This window comes from Ahaetulla prasina, chromosome 2 (genome assembly GCF_028640845.1).
Source record: "Ahaetulla prasina isolate Xishuangbanna chromosome 2, ASM2864084v1, whole genome shotgun sequence".
In the NCBI taxonomy this organism is placed as follows: Eukaryota; Metazoa; Chordata; class Lepidosauria; order Squamata; family Colubridae; genus Ahaetulla; species Ahaetulla prasina.
Genome location: NC_080540.1, coordinates 117,728,330 through 117,746,455, shown reverse-complemented (window position 1 = coordinate 117,746,455; position 18,126 = coordinate 117,728,330). Strand labels below are relative to the sequence as shown.

General features: G+C 42.2%; 1 protein-coding gene across 2 annotated transcripts; it reads left to right on the top strand.

Moving 5' to 3' along the window:
* The first annotated feature begins 8,448 nt into the window (after positions 1–8,448).
* Positions 8,449–17,880, top strand: ASF1B (anti-silencing function 1B histone chaperone). Of its 2 annotated transcripts, none has more exons than XM_058166709.1 (4): positions 8,449–8,620; positions 12,653–12,768; positions 13,392–13,568; positions 16,080–17,880. In XM_058166709.1, exons 1-4 carry the CDS (start codon positions 8,512–8,514, stop codon positions 16,275–16,277), a joined length of 600 nt encoding a protein of 199 aa, XP_058022692.1. In that variant the 5' UTR covers positions 8,449–8,511; the 3' UTR covers positions 16,278–17,880. The 2 variants fall into 2 exon arrangements, with proteins under 2 accessions (XP_058022692.1, XP_058022693.1); XM_058166710.1 differs by lacking the exon at positions 8,449–8,620 and adding an exon at positions 8,635–8,779.
* The last annotated feature ends 246 nt before the right edge of the window (positions 17,881–18,126 follow it).

Genomic DNA, 18,126 nt, shown 5'->3' with positions numbered 1-18,126 from the left:
TAAGCTCAAAGAGCACCAAGGACCCCTCATTTAGAAGGCTGACTGGATGGACTGTCTTTCAGCACTTCATCTTTCCCAGTTTCTTTTGTCACTTAGTATCCTAGATAGCCAATTGCTCTGTCACTAAGAACTTGGACACCAAAGTCAGTCTATGTAAACAAATTACCTTTGTCATTTGTGTAACATAAATAATCCAAGTGGTGTGATCAACTGCTTCTTCTAGTTTATTAAAGTCACACAATCCCATTTACATCCTTCTAAATTCTGAAGAAATTCCTCCTTAAGGCACTGTGCCCAACAGGACTAGAGTCTGACTGGCTTGGTTTATGACAGTTTAAATCCCAAAATCCTTACAAAAGGAAAAAATGCTCTTCCCAACACCATCTATAGCGTTCATTTTAACCTTCTTTTAAATACACATTTCATCTTCAAATAAGATAACAGCAAAGGAGTATCCACATCAACATTACACCATTTAGCTGTTCAGCTGTACTTTTTATTCCTCAGAATACCCACTCTGATCCAACAGAAGCGAATAGAAATTTTTTTGTTACTTCCAATGTTTAGAAACCAAATTTGATTCCCCTGATTCTTTTGGCATCCCCACTCTAATTTCATAATATTAGCCCATCTTTCTAGTTTTAAGCCAATTGATTCATTATCTGTGATACAGTTCCCGATGGGATTAGTTTTCAATGAACTAAAATTTAGTGTGTCTATGGCAGGGTTAGTCAACCTTTTTATACCTACCACCCACTTTTGTATCTCTGTTAGTAGTAACATTTTCTAACCACCCACCGCTAGGTATCGTCATGCAGTATGTATCGTCGTCTGCGCATGCCTCTCACGCATCGTGGATTGGGTTTGGGGGGGCGCGCGCCAGCTACCAGCTCTGCTTGTCTGTTACAACTGGGTAGTGTGGGGGGAGATGCGCGAGCTATTCTGGGATGAGGCTCTTTTGTTTGCGGTCGCATTATAGCGTCATTTAGTTTCACTTACGTAACATGAACTAAACTTATGCGCGGGCGATACAAATAGTATATTTTCAGAAATTTAAATTGTCACAGGGAATTTTATGAAACCTAATGAAAATATTTTTAAATAATGCTATGAATTTTTTTTTAAAGTCAATTAAATTAAAAAAAAGGAAAGTGCTTCAGTATTGGACAAAGCCCTTACCGCCTACCATGAAAGCTGGAACGCCCACTAGTGGGCGGTAGGGACCTGGTCTATGGAGATTCTCAGTCATCCAGGTCAAGGTTGTCCCAAAGGTGCTTTTTCAAGAGGCAACTGGACTTTCTGGGTTTTTTTTTTGTTTTTTTTTGGAAACATTTCATTTCTCATCCAAGAAGCTTCTTCAGCTCTGACTGGATGGTGGGGAATAGAAGGATCTATGTCAAAATTGAACAACCTCCTCTCAATAGAGGGGGAGGGATATGACATCATCTATCTCCAATGTCCTTTCAACAGTTCCAAGAAGGCTCCACACCCATTTGCACCACTCAGGTGACCCTGAGGACACAGATAAACCTCCAGGTGGTCTCAATGGCTTTCTAAAAGAATGCAAATGATCAGCTGTTTGCAAGGAACGTAAACCCTTCCATTCCCAACCATCCAATCAGAATTGAAGAAGCTTCTTGGATGAGAAGGTGAAAATCTTGAAAGAGAAACAAGAAAGTTCAGTTGCCTCTTGAAAAAGCATCTTTGGAATAAAATTTAGTTTAGTTCATGGCCGTAAAACTAGATTCTGTGGGAGAGAATATCTATTATAAGATATCTATTATGGAGGGAGTAAAAAAATCTAACTGAGTGCATGGTGTTCTTTTGTACTTGCCCGTTTGCTTTCACTGATTCCCCTGGCTTTTTCCCACAAATTAATACCCATCCTCCACAAGACCGGTAGGAAGTCTTGCCCCAAAAGCTGCGTATGAATGCTTGGGAGTCCCTTCACCTACGACTCTTCTAGACCAGACTACAGCAAAGGAGTATCCACATCAACATTACCATTTAGCTGTTCAGCTGTACTTTTATTCCTCAGAATACCCACTCTGATCCAACAGAAGCGAATAGAAATTTTTTGTTACTTCCAATGTTTAGAAACCAAATTTGATTCTGATTCTTTTGGCATCCCACTCTAATTTCATAATATTAGCCCATCTTTCTAGTTTTAAGCCAATTGATTCATTATCTGTGATACAGTTCCCGCTGGGATTAGTTTTCAATGAACTAAAATTTAGTGTGTCTATGGCAGGGGTAGTCAACCTTTTTATACCTACCACCCACTTTTGTATCTCTGTTAGTAGTAACATTTTCTAACCACCCACCGCTAGGTATCGTCATGCAGTATGTATCGCTGCTCATGCATGCCTCTCACGCATCGTGGATTGGGTTTGGGGGGGCGCGCGCCAGCTACCAGCTCTGCTTGTCTGTTACAACTGGGTAGTGTGGGGGGAGATGCGCGAGCTATTCTGGGATGAGGCTCTTTTGTTTGCGGTCGCACTATAGCGTCATTTAGTTTCACTTACGTAACATGAACTAAACTTATGCGCGGGCGATACAAATAGTATATTTTCAGAAATTTAAATTGTCACAGGGAATTTTATGAAACCTAATGAAAATATTTTTAAATAATGCTATGAATTTTTTTTTTAAAGTCAATTAAATTAAAAAAAAGGAAAGTGCTTCAGTATCGGACAAAGCCCTTACCGCCCACCATGAAAGCTGGAACGCCCACTAGTGGGCAGTAGGGACTAGGTTGACTACCTCTGGTTTAAATCCTCAGTCATTGAGCCAACACAGCTGAAACTTTTATTGTTCAGTAGTTGCAATAATGAGATACTAATTTTGCCTGAAGTATCGGCAGTTTACCATTTATTCAGAAGGCATAGGATTCCACAGGGTGGGGTGATTTCATTTCTCATCCAAGAAGCTTCTTCAGCTCTGACTGGATGGTGGGGAATAGAAGGATCTATGTCAAAATTGAACAACCTCCTTGTTAAATTCGGGCAATGACGAGGCAGGAGACCAGGATAGTGACAACAGCTCTTTACTATATGGTGAACCCAGCGGCTCGGGCTGGGAAAACCCTCTCTTTATATACAGTTTAGCCAGAGGCTTCATCCAATCAGCAACGTGCTTTTTCCCGCTCAGTTTTCCCTCCAAAACTCTTAAAGATACATTACACTCCTTCCCTCCCAGAGAACACTTTACCAATATTTACATAGAATTAACATCTTATTTTTCTACGTAATCACGCAAGTAGACTGGGCGTCTCCTGACTCTTTCGGACCTGCGCAATTCATTTTCTGGGAGTGAGTCGAGCTGACCGGAGGGACTGTTTGTTCCTCTCAGCTCCTCCTCTAGGCCATCCAGCCCTGGATTATTTGCAGAGTCGTCCCTGCTGTCTTCAGGAGGAACCGTTGGCGCCGCTGGACCTCCTGGAACTCAGATAAGTCCCGCTTGCCCCGGGTTTGAGTCAGCTGTGGATTCAAACATTGGATAGTCAGGGCCTGTTTCGCCTGATTCTGATTTACCGTTATGCTTTCCTTATTTGGTCTATGTGGCGCTTCCATACCCGGCCATCCTCTATCTCTACTAGATATGATTTTGGTCCTGTTATCTCTAGGATTTTTCCTGCTAACCAGGTCGGGCCTCGCTGTAGTTGTGTGCCCACACTAGGTCGCCTACTGCCATCCCTCTTGTTTTACCGTGCCCCCTTTGTAACCGTCTGGTGTGTAGTTTGGGTTTAAACGGTCTAGTGGGCACCTAAGCTTCCGACCCATTAATAGCTCTGCCGGGCTGCGCCAGTTGTTACACAGGGGTTCTGTGTTGGACTGCTAGGAATGTATCGATTTTGTTTGCCAATCGCCTGGCCTGATTCTGACAATGCTTTTTGCGCCCGAACGAAACGTTCTGCAAGGCCGCTCGTCGAGGGTGGAAAGGCGCCGAGAGGACATGCCGGATGCCCTCCTCTGCCAAGTACCCTCAAACTGGGTTGCCGTGAATTGCGGGCCGTTATCGGAGACTAAAGTGTCGGGCAACCCGTGGGTTACAAATAGGTGCCGAGGACTGAAATCACGGCCTCGGCTGTCATGGATCTCATGAGAATGATTTCCAGCCATTTGGAGTAGGCATCGACTACTACCAGAAAGGTTTGGCCGTGGAAGGGCCGGCAAAATCGATATGGATCCTAGACCAAGGGCCCTGGGGTCTCTCCCATTCCCGAATCGGGGCCGTTGGGGTAGCGGTCTGACTCCTGGCAGGCCTGGCATTTCCTACCCTTTCAGCAATTTCCGTGTCCATTAAGGGCCACCACACATAGCTTCTCGCTAGACCCTTCATTCTCACGATCCCTGGGTGGCCTTCGTGAAGGAGCTCCAATACCTTTTCCCTCAATTTCTCCGGGATCACCACTCGATCCCCCCATAGCAGGCACCCCCCTTGAGCTGAGAGTTCCCCACGTTTTTTTACAAATTCTTTAAAACGCTCGCCCCGCGCAGCGGGCCAACCTCTTTGTACCCAACCAATTACAGTCCTTATTGTAATGTCCTTGTACGAAGCCCGAGCCACCTCTTTGGATGTGACTGGGCCAGAGTCCAAAGAGTCAATTAGCAGAACTGGTGTCCCCGGAGTGGGGTCTTCGATAGTCTCTGGTAACGGGCATCTGCTCAGGGCGTCTGCATGCCCTAATTCCTTCCCTGGCCGGTGTAGTAGTTTGTAAGAATACGCCGCTAGGAAGATAGTCCATCTGGTCAGTCTGGGCGAAAGTGCCACGGGCGTTGGGCGGTCGCCTGCCAACAGGCCTAGCAAAGGTCTATGGTCCGTGATGATTTCGAAATCACGACCAAATACATATTCATGGAATTTCTTTACTCCGGAGACTATAGCCAAGGCTTCCCTATCTAGCTGGCTATAATTCCTTTCAGCTGATGACATTGTTCGGGAGTAATATGCAATAGGGGCTTCTGTGCCATTTGGCAACCTGTGGCTGAGCACAGCCCCCACCCCATAGGGAGATGCATCGCAGCTTAACACTAATGGCAGCGTGCCATTGTATTGGATAAGGAGGCTATCACCGATAGGAGATTCTTTACCCTTCGAATGCCCTAGCTTCCGCCTTTCCCCAAGACCATGCAGCCGTCTTTGCTAGTAATTTATGCAGCGGCTCGGCTACTGTTGCCTTATTTCTTAAAAATACCGCGTGAAATTGACCAGACCTAAGAATGCCTGCAACTCCGTTTTGTTCTTTGGAACCGGGGCCTTCCTGATGGCCCGTACCTTGCTTCAGTGGGTGAATCCTTCCTGTCTATCCGTAGCCCAGGAATTCCACAGATTCAACCCCGATCTGGCATTTGTTCAGTTTAACTTTGAGACCGCAGACCGGAAAATGCCCAAAACTTTTCGCAGCCTTACCCCTAATTCCTCTAGATTCTCAGCGGATACCAGTACATCGTCAAAGTATGGTACCACCCTGGTAGTCCCTGCAATAGCCGCTCCATTAGGTTCTGAAATAACCCTGGAGCCACACTAACCCCAAACTGTAACCGGGTACACTTAAAAGCCCTCTGTGAGTCACAATTGTCTGCGCTCGGCTGTGCTGCTATCTACAGGCAGCTGTTGATAGGCTTGGGCCAAGTCTAGCTTGGCAAAACCTGCCCTTGCCCCATTGAGTGCAGTAAGTGCTGTACCACCGGACGGGTAAGCACTCTTTGCAACGCTTTGTTAAGCGTTGCCTTATAGTCAGCGCAACCGGACCGACCCGTCCGGTTTGACTGGGGTGACTATAGGGTCTCCCACTTAGCATGGTCAACTGGCACTAGAATTCCCTGGTTTACTAGCTTGTCCAGTTCCCGGTCAATCCTGGGCTTTAGGGCGAACGGGACCCTCCTAGCCTTTAAGCGAATAGGGGCAACTTGTGGGTCTAAGTTAAAAGAAATAGGGGTCCCCGTGTACTTGCCCAGGCAGTCTCTGAAAACGCCCCAAATTCCTTCATGAGTGCGTCTTTGAGGTTGACTTCGTTTCTGAAGATTCCAGTCACTCCCATGCCCAATGCTCGGAACCAGTCCAGTCCCAACAAGCTTGGCAGGGTCCCATCGACTATGGTGATGGGCAGAGTTTTCTTGGATTGTCCATACTGACGTGGACGGACGTTACCCTCGAACAGGGATGCGATTTCCTTGGTAGTCTTGTACCTTTAAGTTCTGTGGTTTCAGCTTGCGCTTTGCGATGGCGGGTAAGGCTTTCACGAGAGTGTCCCAGGACATGATCGTGATCGCTGAGCCGGTGTCCACCTCCAATCGGCACGGCACCCCCTCAATCTTTGTTTTCGTAAAGATTTTTTTTTCTAGGCGTGTTGCTGCGTGACCCACTCTCACGGCAGTCTGATTCAACTTCGCGCCTTTTTTGAAATGACCAATCACGGGCCGCTACGCCGTTCCCGCGCTCTGGTTGGTCAGTTTGAATTTTTGGCGGGAAGGTTGGGGTGCTCGACAGGCCTGTGCTATGTGCCCCTTCCTTTCGCACCGCCGACAAGTCGCATCCTTAAATTTGCATTGTTGTCGTTGGTGTTGCCCTCCACAACTCGCGCAGTCACCCCGGTCTTCTTTCTCCGGCCTCCCGGTGTGGAAGACTCCTTCCTCCTCCTCACCGTCCGACTCGGCCTGGACCTCTTCATTGTGGGACGGGGTTGATTTCGCAACAGCCGTTGGTGCGACCTGCTTTTGTAGGGTTTCCGCCGCTTGGGTAGACATCTCATGAGCCCTGGCTTCATCCAAGGCGTTTGCCAGCGTCAAGTTGCTTTTGGACAGCAGCCGCCGCAAACGGATGTCCCTGACCCCACGAATGAGTTGCTCCAGCAATGCCTCTTCCAAGTCTCGGTACTCGCAATGGTTCGTGGCTTTCCTCAGGGCTGCCATGTATACGCTGATGGACTCGCCCTCTTGCTGCCTACGCTCCCTGAATTCGTACCGTTGCACATACTTGGACGGCGTTGGTGCATAATGGGCTTTCAATACGGTCTGTAGAGTCTGCCACGGCACCGATTGTACCGGCGTTGGCTCCGCCAACGATTCTGCGGTGTCGAAAACCTCTGGACCGCAGTGGCTCAGGAAATACGCTTGCTTCCTGTTGTCTGAGACTCCTTGGAGTTCGTTCGCCTCGAGGAAACACTCGAAACGAGCCATGTATGACCCCCATTTTTCCTTAGCTGGGTCGAATGGCGCTGGCGGTGTGTAGCTGGACATTGCTGCTTTCCGCCCCTTGTTTGCTGGGTTCGCGTCTTCCTGGTGAATTCAGCTTTTTTCCTGGCGCTCCTAGCCTCGAGATCCCACCTTCGTCGCCAGTGTTAAATTCGGGCAATGACGAGGCAGGAGACCAGGATAGTGACAACAGCTCTTTACTATATGGTGAACCCAGCGGCTCGGGCTGGGAAAACCCTCTCTTTATATACAGTTTAGCCAGAGGCTTCATCCAATCAGCAACGTGCTTTTTCCCGCTCAGTTTTCCCTCCAAAACTCTTAAAGATACATTACACTCCTCTCAATAGAGGGGGAGGGATATGACATCATCTATCTCCAATGTCCTTTCAACAGTTCCAAGAAGGCTCCACACCCATTTGCACCACTCAGGTGACCCTGAGGACACAGATAAACCTCCAGGTGGTCTCAATGGCTTTCTAAAAGAATGCAAATGATCAGCTGTTTGCAAGGAATGTAAACCCTTCTATTCCCCACCATCCAGTCAGAATTGAAGAAGCTTCTTGGATGAGAAGGGGGAAATCTTGAAAGAGAAACAAGAAAGTTCAGTTGCCTCTTAAAAAAGCATCTTTGGAATAAAATTTAGTTTAGTTCATGGCCGTAAAACTAGATTCTGTGGGAGAGAATATCTATTATAAGATATGTATTATGGAGCGGGTAAAAAAATCTAACTGAGTGCATGGTGTTCTTTTGTACTTGCCCGTTTGCTTTCACTGATTCCCCTGGCTTTTTCCCACAAATTAATACCCATCCTCCACAAGACCGGTAGGAAGTCTTGCCCCAAAAGCTGCGTATGAATGCTTGGGAGTCCCTTCACCTACGACTCTTCTAGACCAGACTACAGCAAAGGAAGGCCGTGTGCTTGGCGAAGTTTCGAGTCAGCTGGCTCATATCCTCCTTGGTTTGGCCACTTACCACATAACTGAAAGCGCCAATTAGCCACTAGCGTTTGAGCGTTCAAAACAGACCCAGCGCCCGACCGCTGTGCCGGAGCCTAGGGCCCGAGAGCGGGAAACCAGAGCCGAAGACAGATTGTTTCAGACTGAGCTCCCGCCGGGGACAGAAAGAGAAAGACGATTGGTGGCGGTGAAGGTGGGCGTGGCTCCTGTGGGAGGAGGTAGGCGGATTAGCTCAGGCGCGAAGTGCGAGGATTGGCTGTTGGCACAACTGGGACGTTGAGCCAGTGGCGCGCGGAGCGGGTTTGGGAAAGGAGCCCGAAGGGGGCGGGACAGAACAGCGAGAAACCAGCCAGCCTGTCATGGCGCGAGTGTCTGTCTTGGGAGTTTCGCTGCTGGAGAATCCGAGCCCGTTTGACCACCCGCTCCGCTTCCAGGTACAGTTCGAGTGCGGAGAGGCGTTGCCCCACGGTGAGTATCGGGCATTGGATTAGGACCGGCACGCGAAGTCTCTACCTCCAGCGGGCCGCGTTTCTAGGAGCAGAGATGCGTAACGGCGGGAAGATTTTGTCCTCGGATGTTCGGCCAAAAGAATGAATTACTAAATGACCCTGGCTACACTCTCACTCCGTAGGTGTCCGGCCTCTTTTTACAAAATGGCTTTGGGGACCAAAAAGCGGAGCGTGCTACCTTGAGTTATTGGGAAAGAAGTGGGTTTATATGAAACGAAATACCTACTGTTGATGGGAGGAGGAGGTGGGAATTGTTGAAACCGCGATTGTAGTCTCGAGATTGTAACTTTATCCCAATCTCTTCACAAAAACAATTTTAAATGCTTCTGCCTCCAAGATTTAATAGTAAGTTCTTCATACGGTAACAAAAAAAAATTATTTTCTTTATTTGAGGGGGATAAGGGAGGAAACCTGACGGGACTCCTAATAGAGATTCATGCTAGGGATGTTCACAAAAAGCTTACATGGCAAACAAGGAGAGCTGCTCTGGCTTCAAAATATAATAAACAGTGTGTTTTTGGAAGGTAGGTGGACTTTCAGGGTACTATAATAATCACGAATTCCTTCAGATTTCAGCTGAATATTGCTTGAGGCTTATTATCGCTGCAGAAAGTTTCAGATCATTTTATCAGACAGAAATAGTATTCTGTTTACTGTTGGACTAATTTGCAGAGCTTACAAAAGCTTTTACTATCAGCTCATTAAAAGCTTTATGCTCTATTCTGTTCTATGGTTTTTGACAGTTGTATTCGCCCTTTCATGCAAAGCAACCCCCCTCCCAACTTTAAATTGTCAAATAAATACATCTGCACATTACACTCTGGGATGAGTTAATTTCAGTGCTGTTTAGCATTTATTACTTTTTCTTTTATTCCTCCTGTCATAGATGCATGTACAATTCTTAAGAGGGGCAAGTCTACTTAACTATTTAGCTTCAAGTGGAAAATGAACTAACAAATCCATTGCTGTATATAGAACAAAGTGGTAGTAGTTTTCTTAATAACATCAAGATGATTGTCTGCCCTTAAAATCTAAATTTACAATCTGTTACAGGAGATACAATCAAGAAAGACACATATGGTGCACGATGTCTTTTTTTCTATCAATCTAATTTTGTATCTTGGACTGAGAAATTTAAATTGATTCTCTTGATTTTTACTTCCTACTGATTATTTAATAGGATTTTCGTTTGTGCTATGATTCAGAATGATCTTGAGGAGAAGCTATTTTCTTAACCTGGCCACACACAAAAAAATACAAGACATCCACTAATTTATACTACTGATTTACTTGCCATAAAAATGCAAAGCACAACTTTATCCAGTTATAGACTTCTTTGGAAGAAGCAATTGGGAATGTCTTTTGCTATAGCATGACTTATCAAGTGTATGACTTTCTTCTTGTAAAGAAGCCTAGGAAGTACCACAAAAAAAGAGTCTGTGAGAAACATAATATTCCATTTTGAACTGCTGATGTTCTTATATGATTCTGTTTATATATAACTCTAAAGTTAATATCATGTAGTTCAGCATCAGTTAATGCCAGGTAGTTCACTTGTAAACAAATTTGAAGGGAAAGATCATGATGGCTCATGTGGTTAGGACACTGGAATGATAATTGGTAGGCTGGTGTTCGAGACCCGGTTGCTGCCGCAGGGTGTGATAAACTTCCATTACTTGCTTCAGCTCCTGAAAGCATTTAGGGTGACCATGAGTAGATAGATGGGTACCTCTTCAATGGGCAGCTTAGCGGGGACATGAAAGGAGTCTCCAACAAAGTGTCCTCTGGGCAACGGTGATGTTACCAGTTAATCCTTTCAACCTGGGAGTGCTTCAATATTCCTGACAATACTGTAATATTGAAAGCATGAGGGAAATAAATAGAAAAATCTTAGTATCTAGTACTATATTTTGTTTATTTTCCACATTTTGCTCTGGTCACTACTCCAACATATTAAACATAATTTAAAATTAAAGTATAAGTAGGCTTCACTCCCTTCATAATCTGATCTGTCCTACCATTATCTTCATGGCTGCCGAAGAGCTATATTGCTAGACACCCCAAATCTTTAATTCACATATCTCCAACTGGTGAAGGTGAAACATTCTAGGTGCATTCAGAAACGCATCTTAATCAGAGGCAGAATATGTCTTCTGTAATTGGGCATTGATTTTTGATGAAAACTAGAGAAACAGGACTAGAACTGGGAGTGAAAAATTTATAATCCAGGCCTGCATGGAGCCCTTGAAAACATTTTTGTAGTTCTGAAGTCACATCCAATCATTCCACCAGATTTTGGAGATGCAGTTGTAAAAACTGATGGTGTGTTTTCCTGATATTTTGAGTTTAAAAAACATGGGAAAAACCTATATATCGATTCTTGTAATTAGCGTTCCTGTACTATACGAGTCAAATGTCATAGCTGCATCAACAATCTCATAGAAGTTTATGCATAGTACAAGTAGTCCTCAACTTACAACAGTTGAAAAAAGTGATTCATGACCATTTCACACATTGCAGCATCCACATGGACACGATTTACATTTGGATGCTTGACAACTGACTCACAGTTATGACGATTGCAGTGTACCAGGATCACATTATCACCTTTTTCAACCTTTTGACAAGCCAAGTCAATGGGGAAACCAGATTCACTTAACAACCATGTTACTAACTTAACAACTGCAGTGATTCAGTTAACAGATGTGGCAAGAAAAGTTGTAAAATGGGACAAGATTCACTTAACGAATTTCTCACTTAGCAACAGAAATTTGGGGCTCAATTGTGGTCGTAAGCTGAAGACTATCTGTAGTTATTGATGATTTTCACTGTTGTGAGTATCCAGAGTAACTAAGCTAAGATGAGCTGCCATACAAATTGAAGGAAGATTTTATCCAAATAAAATGCTCATAAAATGGTCATAAAGAGAGAAGACAACAAAGTACATTTTCGCAGTAACTGTGAGAAAAATCTAGGAGTCCAAGTGGATAACAGTTAAGTATGAGCTAGCCATGGGTTGCATCTCCAAAAAAGCCAATGCATTCCAAGGTACATCAGCATAGGAATACTGTTGTATCAATATTACATAAAGTAATGTACAGTAATTAGTACTGCTGTATACTGCTTTTATAAGACCACACTTGAAATACTGTGTCCAGTTCTGGTCAGAATACAAAAATGAGTTGAGACTCCAGAAAGACTGGAGAGAAGGACAACAAAGATGATTAGGAGGCTGGAGACGAAAACATATAAAGAATGTTTGCAGGAACTGTATGTCTAATGAAATGAAGAGAAGGACTGGGGTGACATGATAACAGTGTTCCAATATTTGAGGGACTGTGAGAGAAAAGGGAGCAGATATAGTCTGCAAAGCTTCTAATGGAATGACAAATAGTGAATGGAAACTTGTCAAAGAGAGATCCAACCTAGAACTAAGGGGAAATTTCCTGACAGTGACAACAATTAATAAATGGAATGGCTTGCCTTCAGACATTGTGGATACTCCAAAACTGGAGGTTTTTAAGAAGAGATGGAAAACAATTTGTCCAGAATGGTATAGGGTCTAATGCTTGAGCAGAGGATTGGCTATTTTGGTTTGGTTCCCCTTCTATCTCCTTTATGAAGATGAAGAGTACTGGGCCTAAGACAAACCTCAGGTACCCCACTGAATGCTTCTCTTCATGTAAATGTAGTTTCATTGAGGACTACACATCAAGTGTAGTTGATCAACCAGTTATGAAGCCATATGGTGGTGATGCTATCCATCCCATATTTTCTATCTTACCAAGAAATAGATTACTTATCAAATGCCTTACTGAAGTCAATAAGAACATCAGTCTTATTCTTGCATAGATATATAACATCCCCAATCATATTAATTCAGTGATTTGTGTCAATATTTTCACTTTGCAAGAGTGGAGGGTAGTGTTTTTCAGTAATTTAATATTGTAGCATTTATACTCTTGCAATTATATCCGTTTTTATTTTTCAGATTTGGAATGGAAGATCATCTATGTGGGATCTGCAGAGAGTGAGGAATATGATCAAATACTTGATTCTGTGCTGGTAGGACCTGTTCCAGCTGGGAGACATATGTTTGTGTTTGAGGTAAGCTCTAATTTTATTTGGAAAAAGAAAGCAGGGACACAGCATGAGTGGAAAAAGAAGTCTAATCACTTGCAATGTTTTTTAAGTAGAAAAGTGTAATTAAAATATTCTACAAATAATTGAAAATTAATTTCCTTTAACATTTCTAGTAGTAATGTTCTAGATCAGAGTTCCCAAATTTTTCCGGCTTCATGGACCAGCAGAGGTTAGGGACCCCTGTTCTAGATGAGTGTGTCCTAAATTACATATTCATTCAATCATAGCTAAACAATTCAGTGCATGTTCTGTATGGAGAAGTTCTGAGATCAACTCCCGATATCTCAGAATAAGGCTGGGAAAGATTCCTAACACCATAGGAAACTGCTGCAATGTTGAGGCTAAATCACCCCAGTAATCTATTTTGCTTCCTTTGTGCCAAAATCCAGTGAGATGTGTTGAATACTATCTTTGATTTGGGCTATTTAGGAATGGATTTAAATTTTCTTTTAACCTAGAAACTGTTGAGTTTTTTGGGGTGATGCATGGCTTGCTGTTAATAAAATGGAGAATTCATTTATGCTTCATATTCTTTGGAAGAACAGCAAGATATAAATGTCATTGATTGTTTTCCATTTCTTCTGTAGGCAAATAGTCCCAACCCTGATCTAATCCCTGAAAGTGATGCTGTGGGAGTTACAGTAATACTCATTACATGCACCTACCTTTGTCAGGAGTTTATCCGCATTGGATATTATGTGAATAATGAATATATAAATCCTGAATTAAGGGAGAACCCACCTCTCAAGCCAGACTTTTCCCAGGTGAGACACTAATAAGAACACAATTATTGTATTTTTTCAGTTTAACACAACCTGTTCTATTTCCCTCCCCCCAATACTCCCAACAAAGAGTCAGAGGCCTCCTTTTCTCCTTTTATTTACATAGATAGATGTCCTGGCCACGTCTACCCACGGGCCTGCCAAGTTTCTGGAGATAACGAGGAAATTATAGATAAGGCCAGAATTACTCACGAATATATTCTTCCCTCCATTGATACAGTTTGCCCGCGCAAATTCATTGCTTTGTCCAAGACAAAAAACCAGGAAGTCCCGCCTCCTATTTATAGTCTCTGCAGATGTCACTGCATGACAATTATTACTTGGCTTTATCCCAACACTGCTTCTGCTGCGCGCGCCGGTCACGTCTGCGCAGTCTTGCATCACTCCAAAACTGTTCTTGGGGCGTTGCCAAATCAGAAGAAGGCTCCAGAGAATCAGGCCTTGCCGGCCCCTCCTCCTCCCTTTGAGTGGGTGCCAGGGAGGGAGAGGGCTCAAGCAGGGCTTGCCAGGTCTTCTCCCTCACTTTCTGAATCATCTGAATCCAGGAGTCCGGGTCCAGGAACCTGGGTCACAACACAACCCCTTATCTAAATTACAGTTCCCACTCCCTAAAAATTAGGTGAAGGAAAATTGGCTGGTATACTTTTCTGAAATATGAGTAGTCAGGTGGGAAATTATAAGTTGTTTTGCTTATCATGATATAAAACGCTCACTGTATAAATATATAATAGCTATTTGTATGTCTGTATAGACAAGTATATTGAACCAGACAACCCGTGACCCATGGGTCAAGGCTGAATTATGCAATGCAAGCGCAAAGGGACTGGTGGAGTCTACAGGAGTTGGGGAGACTTAGCTGAGCTATTTGCAGCCTTTCCTGCAAGGTTCCCTTTCACTTTCCCTGCAAGCTTCCCAGAAAGGGACGTGTAAGGCTAAACTCACTACTGTGCTCCTACCACTGGCCGTGACCACATGATCCACATTGATGTTCACCTTGCAGGCTTCCTAGCCTTTCCCATTTACAGAACATTAGGAACTTTGTAAATAAGGATCGTATATTATAGTTTCAAGAGAGATTTCCTTACCTAAAAAGAGAAACTGAATGACCACAGGTGGGCTAACGGCTTGTTGGCTTACCCATTGTGGGAAGCTGGCAGTAAGCGTTGGAAATCTTCCTTCCATCCTTTCCTTCTTCCTTTCTCTTTTTCCTCCCCCCTCCCTCCTTTCTTCCTTTCTCTCTTCCTCTCTCCCTCCCTTCTTCCTCCCTCTTTGTTCCTTCTTTCCTTCCTCCTTCCCTGCCTTCCCAGCAGACAGCTTGCCCAGGTTGCTGCGAAACTGTCACAGAAATGAGGATAACATGACTGCAGCAGCAGCAGTGCTGAAGCAGCCACAACTTTCGCAAATTTCATTCCCTTGGAAGTAACAAGTCAGTACCCTCTTTAAGTTAGCACATTTCAAATATCCTTGTTGAAAAGAGTTTTGCCATACAATGCACTTTTTCACCCTGTTAAAGGTTACAAACACAAGAGGTTTGATAGTATATAGATTTTATTGAAACAGAGCATGTTTTGAAGAAAATCAAGTTCACACAGTCTCCAAATAGCAGCTGTAGCTAGTCAGTAATTCTTGAAATCAGCAGTTATGTAGTACTGGTGAATATACAGTTATAGAGAAGCCATTATACAAATTAGGATCCCAGAATTAGGTAGGTCAGAAGTGGTTACAATGATTTCAGCTCAGTATCAGCTTATTATATACTTCCTAGACAAGTCACTATGTCTTGAATAGGATGCAGAAAAATCTATAATCCTTACGATACAGAATGAAACTTGATATTTTTTTGAGCTACAGGAAATAATTTTATGATTAAATGATTTTGTTTGTGGAATATAAGAGAAAGTGTTTTAAATCTTGAAGTTAATATAAAGTGTTACTTATCATCTTAACAAAGTAAAGGAACTTAGTAATTTAATTGGGTAAAGGATATATCTTAAAGCAAATTGACTTGTTGGGATGGAGTTCAGCATTCAGAACAGAGAACTGAATTAGTTCAAAATTAGTGCAAAACATGCAGGTCTCTTGCATAGAGGTTATTTGAGAGCATATGCACCAAGACAAATTCTTGTGTGTCCAATCACACTTGGCCAATAAAATTCTATTCTATTCTATTCTATTCTATTCTATTCTATTCTATTCTATTCTATTCTATTCTATTCTATTCTACTGTAGAGTAGTAAGAATTATTCATAATCGGCTTCTATTAGTATTTGTATTTCTATTTATAAGTATATGAGAATATTTGTAGCTCTGTGGGGAACCTTGGTGCTCTCTGAGCTTGGTGAAGATGTTTCATTATCAAACTATCACAGTAGCACTCAAGATATTACCTAGTTCGGTAATGAAATGCCTGCAAGAAAAATCACTAACCTCAGAGAACACCACGTTTATATTTATGTTATTCTAATGCTGATTATTTTTCTGCTGCTTTTCTAGTTGCAGAGGAATATTCTGGCCTCCAATCCCCGAGTCACCCGTTTCCACATCAATTGGGATGGTCCTAAAGATCAGATGGACAATATTGAAAATGTAGAGCCAGAGCCTGATGGTTTCCTATCTTCTAACTGTGCCTACATCAAAGGATTGATCCCTTCAGTAGGTTTGCAACCTGAAAATTCAATGGACTGCATGTAAAACAGGCAGAATAATTTAAAGATGCAGAAAATTGCAACTAAATGAATTATTTGAAAAATCTGTGAAGAGATATGGATTCTTATGGCCAGTTAAAGCAATGGGAGTCCTAATTGTTACATCTATGTAGACAAACATATCAGAGCTCTTTTCATATCTGGATTTATAACAAATGTGTCTTCCCGATTATAGATCTGTAATTCTGTCATGTTATTTCTTGAGTGAAACTTGGGTCTACTTGTGCTGACTGCTTATGAACACATAGTTGACACAGAAAAATTTTGTGCCATAATTCCTGAAGACTCAGAACAGTGGGAACTAACTTATTATTCTGATCATCCATTTCCTTAAAGTTGGCACAGCAAGCACTCTATTTCCTGAACGATTTGAATTTCTCTCTCTTTTTTGTTAGTACAGAGAGCCGACTCTTGAGGACATGCTTTCAATAAATGACCAGATACATCATAGCTGTTACTTGGTTGCTCCTGTTTTATAACCATTTTCTTCTTGGCTTCAAAGATACTTGCCTTGCATCAAAGATTAGGAAAGTTTAGTTTTAGAGGAAAGTCTGCTGGTTATATAGAGTAGCTGTCATAATGCTGCTTTTGAGAGTGTTCTAGCATGCCACAACTATTTTACTAGTAACCTCAAAATAACTCTTCCAATGTCTGAGTAGCAAGAATAGGCCAGTGCTGAACTTACGTATCTCTTTGTATGCATCTTCATTTATGGTCTTATAATTACTGCAGTCTAAAGTGCTATTTACAGTTTATACAGACATTTGTCATTATTAGATACTTGTCCTATCACAAAGGAAACCCCATCCTAAGATGTACAAACAGTTATGCAGGCACTTACCATACTACTGTACACTACTGTTTGCACCTCTTAGATTGGAATTTCCTTTTTTATAGGACAAGTTTGTATTTGTTGTTTTTTACCTGGCTTACTTGCTTTCATGGATTACATTCTTTACTATTTGACTATTTACCTGCTATATGATAAATCTATCCTGCACAGGAGTCTTTTATGGAAAGGATTTTCAATAAAAAATTGTGTAAAAACTAAATAATTTACATAATAGTGTTTGTGGCATAAAACATGGAGTGTCTCCTCTTTGATAAGTTAATATTTAGTAAAGTTAAAATTGATGCTGGTAGGTTTTGTTGCTTTAAAGCAAGAGCAGTAAAATATATTTCAATTATTTGGGGAAAGCTAACCTACTATATGTGGGACTTAGCCAGTTGTCAAGTGGTATTGATTTAAGTCAGCTAAATGAGGACAGGTTTTCCCTTTGAGATATTTAACTTTCTATGACAAAGATTCCTATATCCCCAGAAGTTGTTAAAAACAGAATATTATGTTCAAACTGCAGTCAGTACTGTTTGCCAGGTTAATACCTATTTTTATTTTAAAAAAACTCCCTTTGCCTACAAATAGACATAATCCAAAATTACATTTTGGATATAAGCTAGTCATTTTATACAAGGACACTAAAAGCATTTTATAATAAAACTATAAAATATAATTGTAAAAGCAAATATAAGTAGCAATATAAATCGAAATTTAACTAAGATAAACAGCAAAATAAAGATTTAAAAGCAGATATGAGGTCTCGGAATAAAATTCCTAATTTGACAGATCTATTAAAAATACTGAGGAGATGTCATGAAGAATTCTGTTCTAGGTACTAGAAAAAATTGCTGAAATCAGATATTTCCCTTAAGATCAATTGGGATATGAACCTCCATTAAACTCAAGAGGTACTTCTGTATGAAATAAAACACATGCTTTTATTTTTTGTGACCATAGTTTGAGAATATCAGCATAATTAAATATATAAATACAGTTT

What these genes read in the sequence shown, in the direction of transcription:
- ASF1B (XM_058166709.1), top strand. Translation starts at nt 8,512, where the DNA reads ATGGCGCGAGTGTCTGTCTTGGGAGTTTCGCTGCTGGAGAATCCGAGC. An exon ending in CGGAGAGGCGTTGCCCCACG is followed by an intron (nt 8,621 to 12,652) that starts GTGAGTATCGGG and finishes TTTATTTTTCAG; the next exon opens with ATTTGGAATGGAAGATCATC. An exon ending in GACATATGTTTGTGTTTGAG is followed by an intron (nt 12,769 to 13,391) that starts GTAAGCTCTAAT and finishes TTTCTTCTGTAG; the next exon opens with GCAAATAGTCCCAACCCTGA.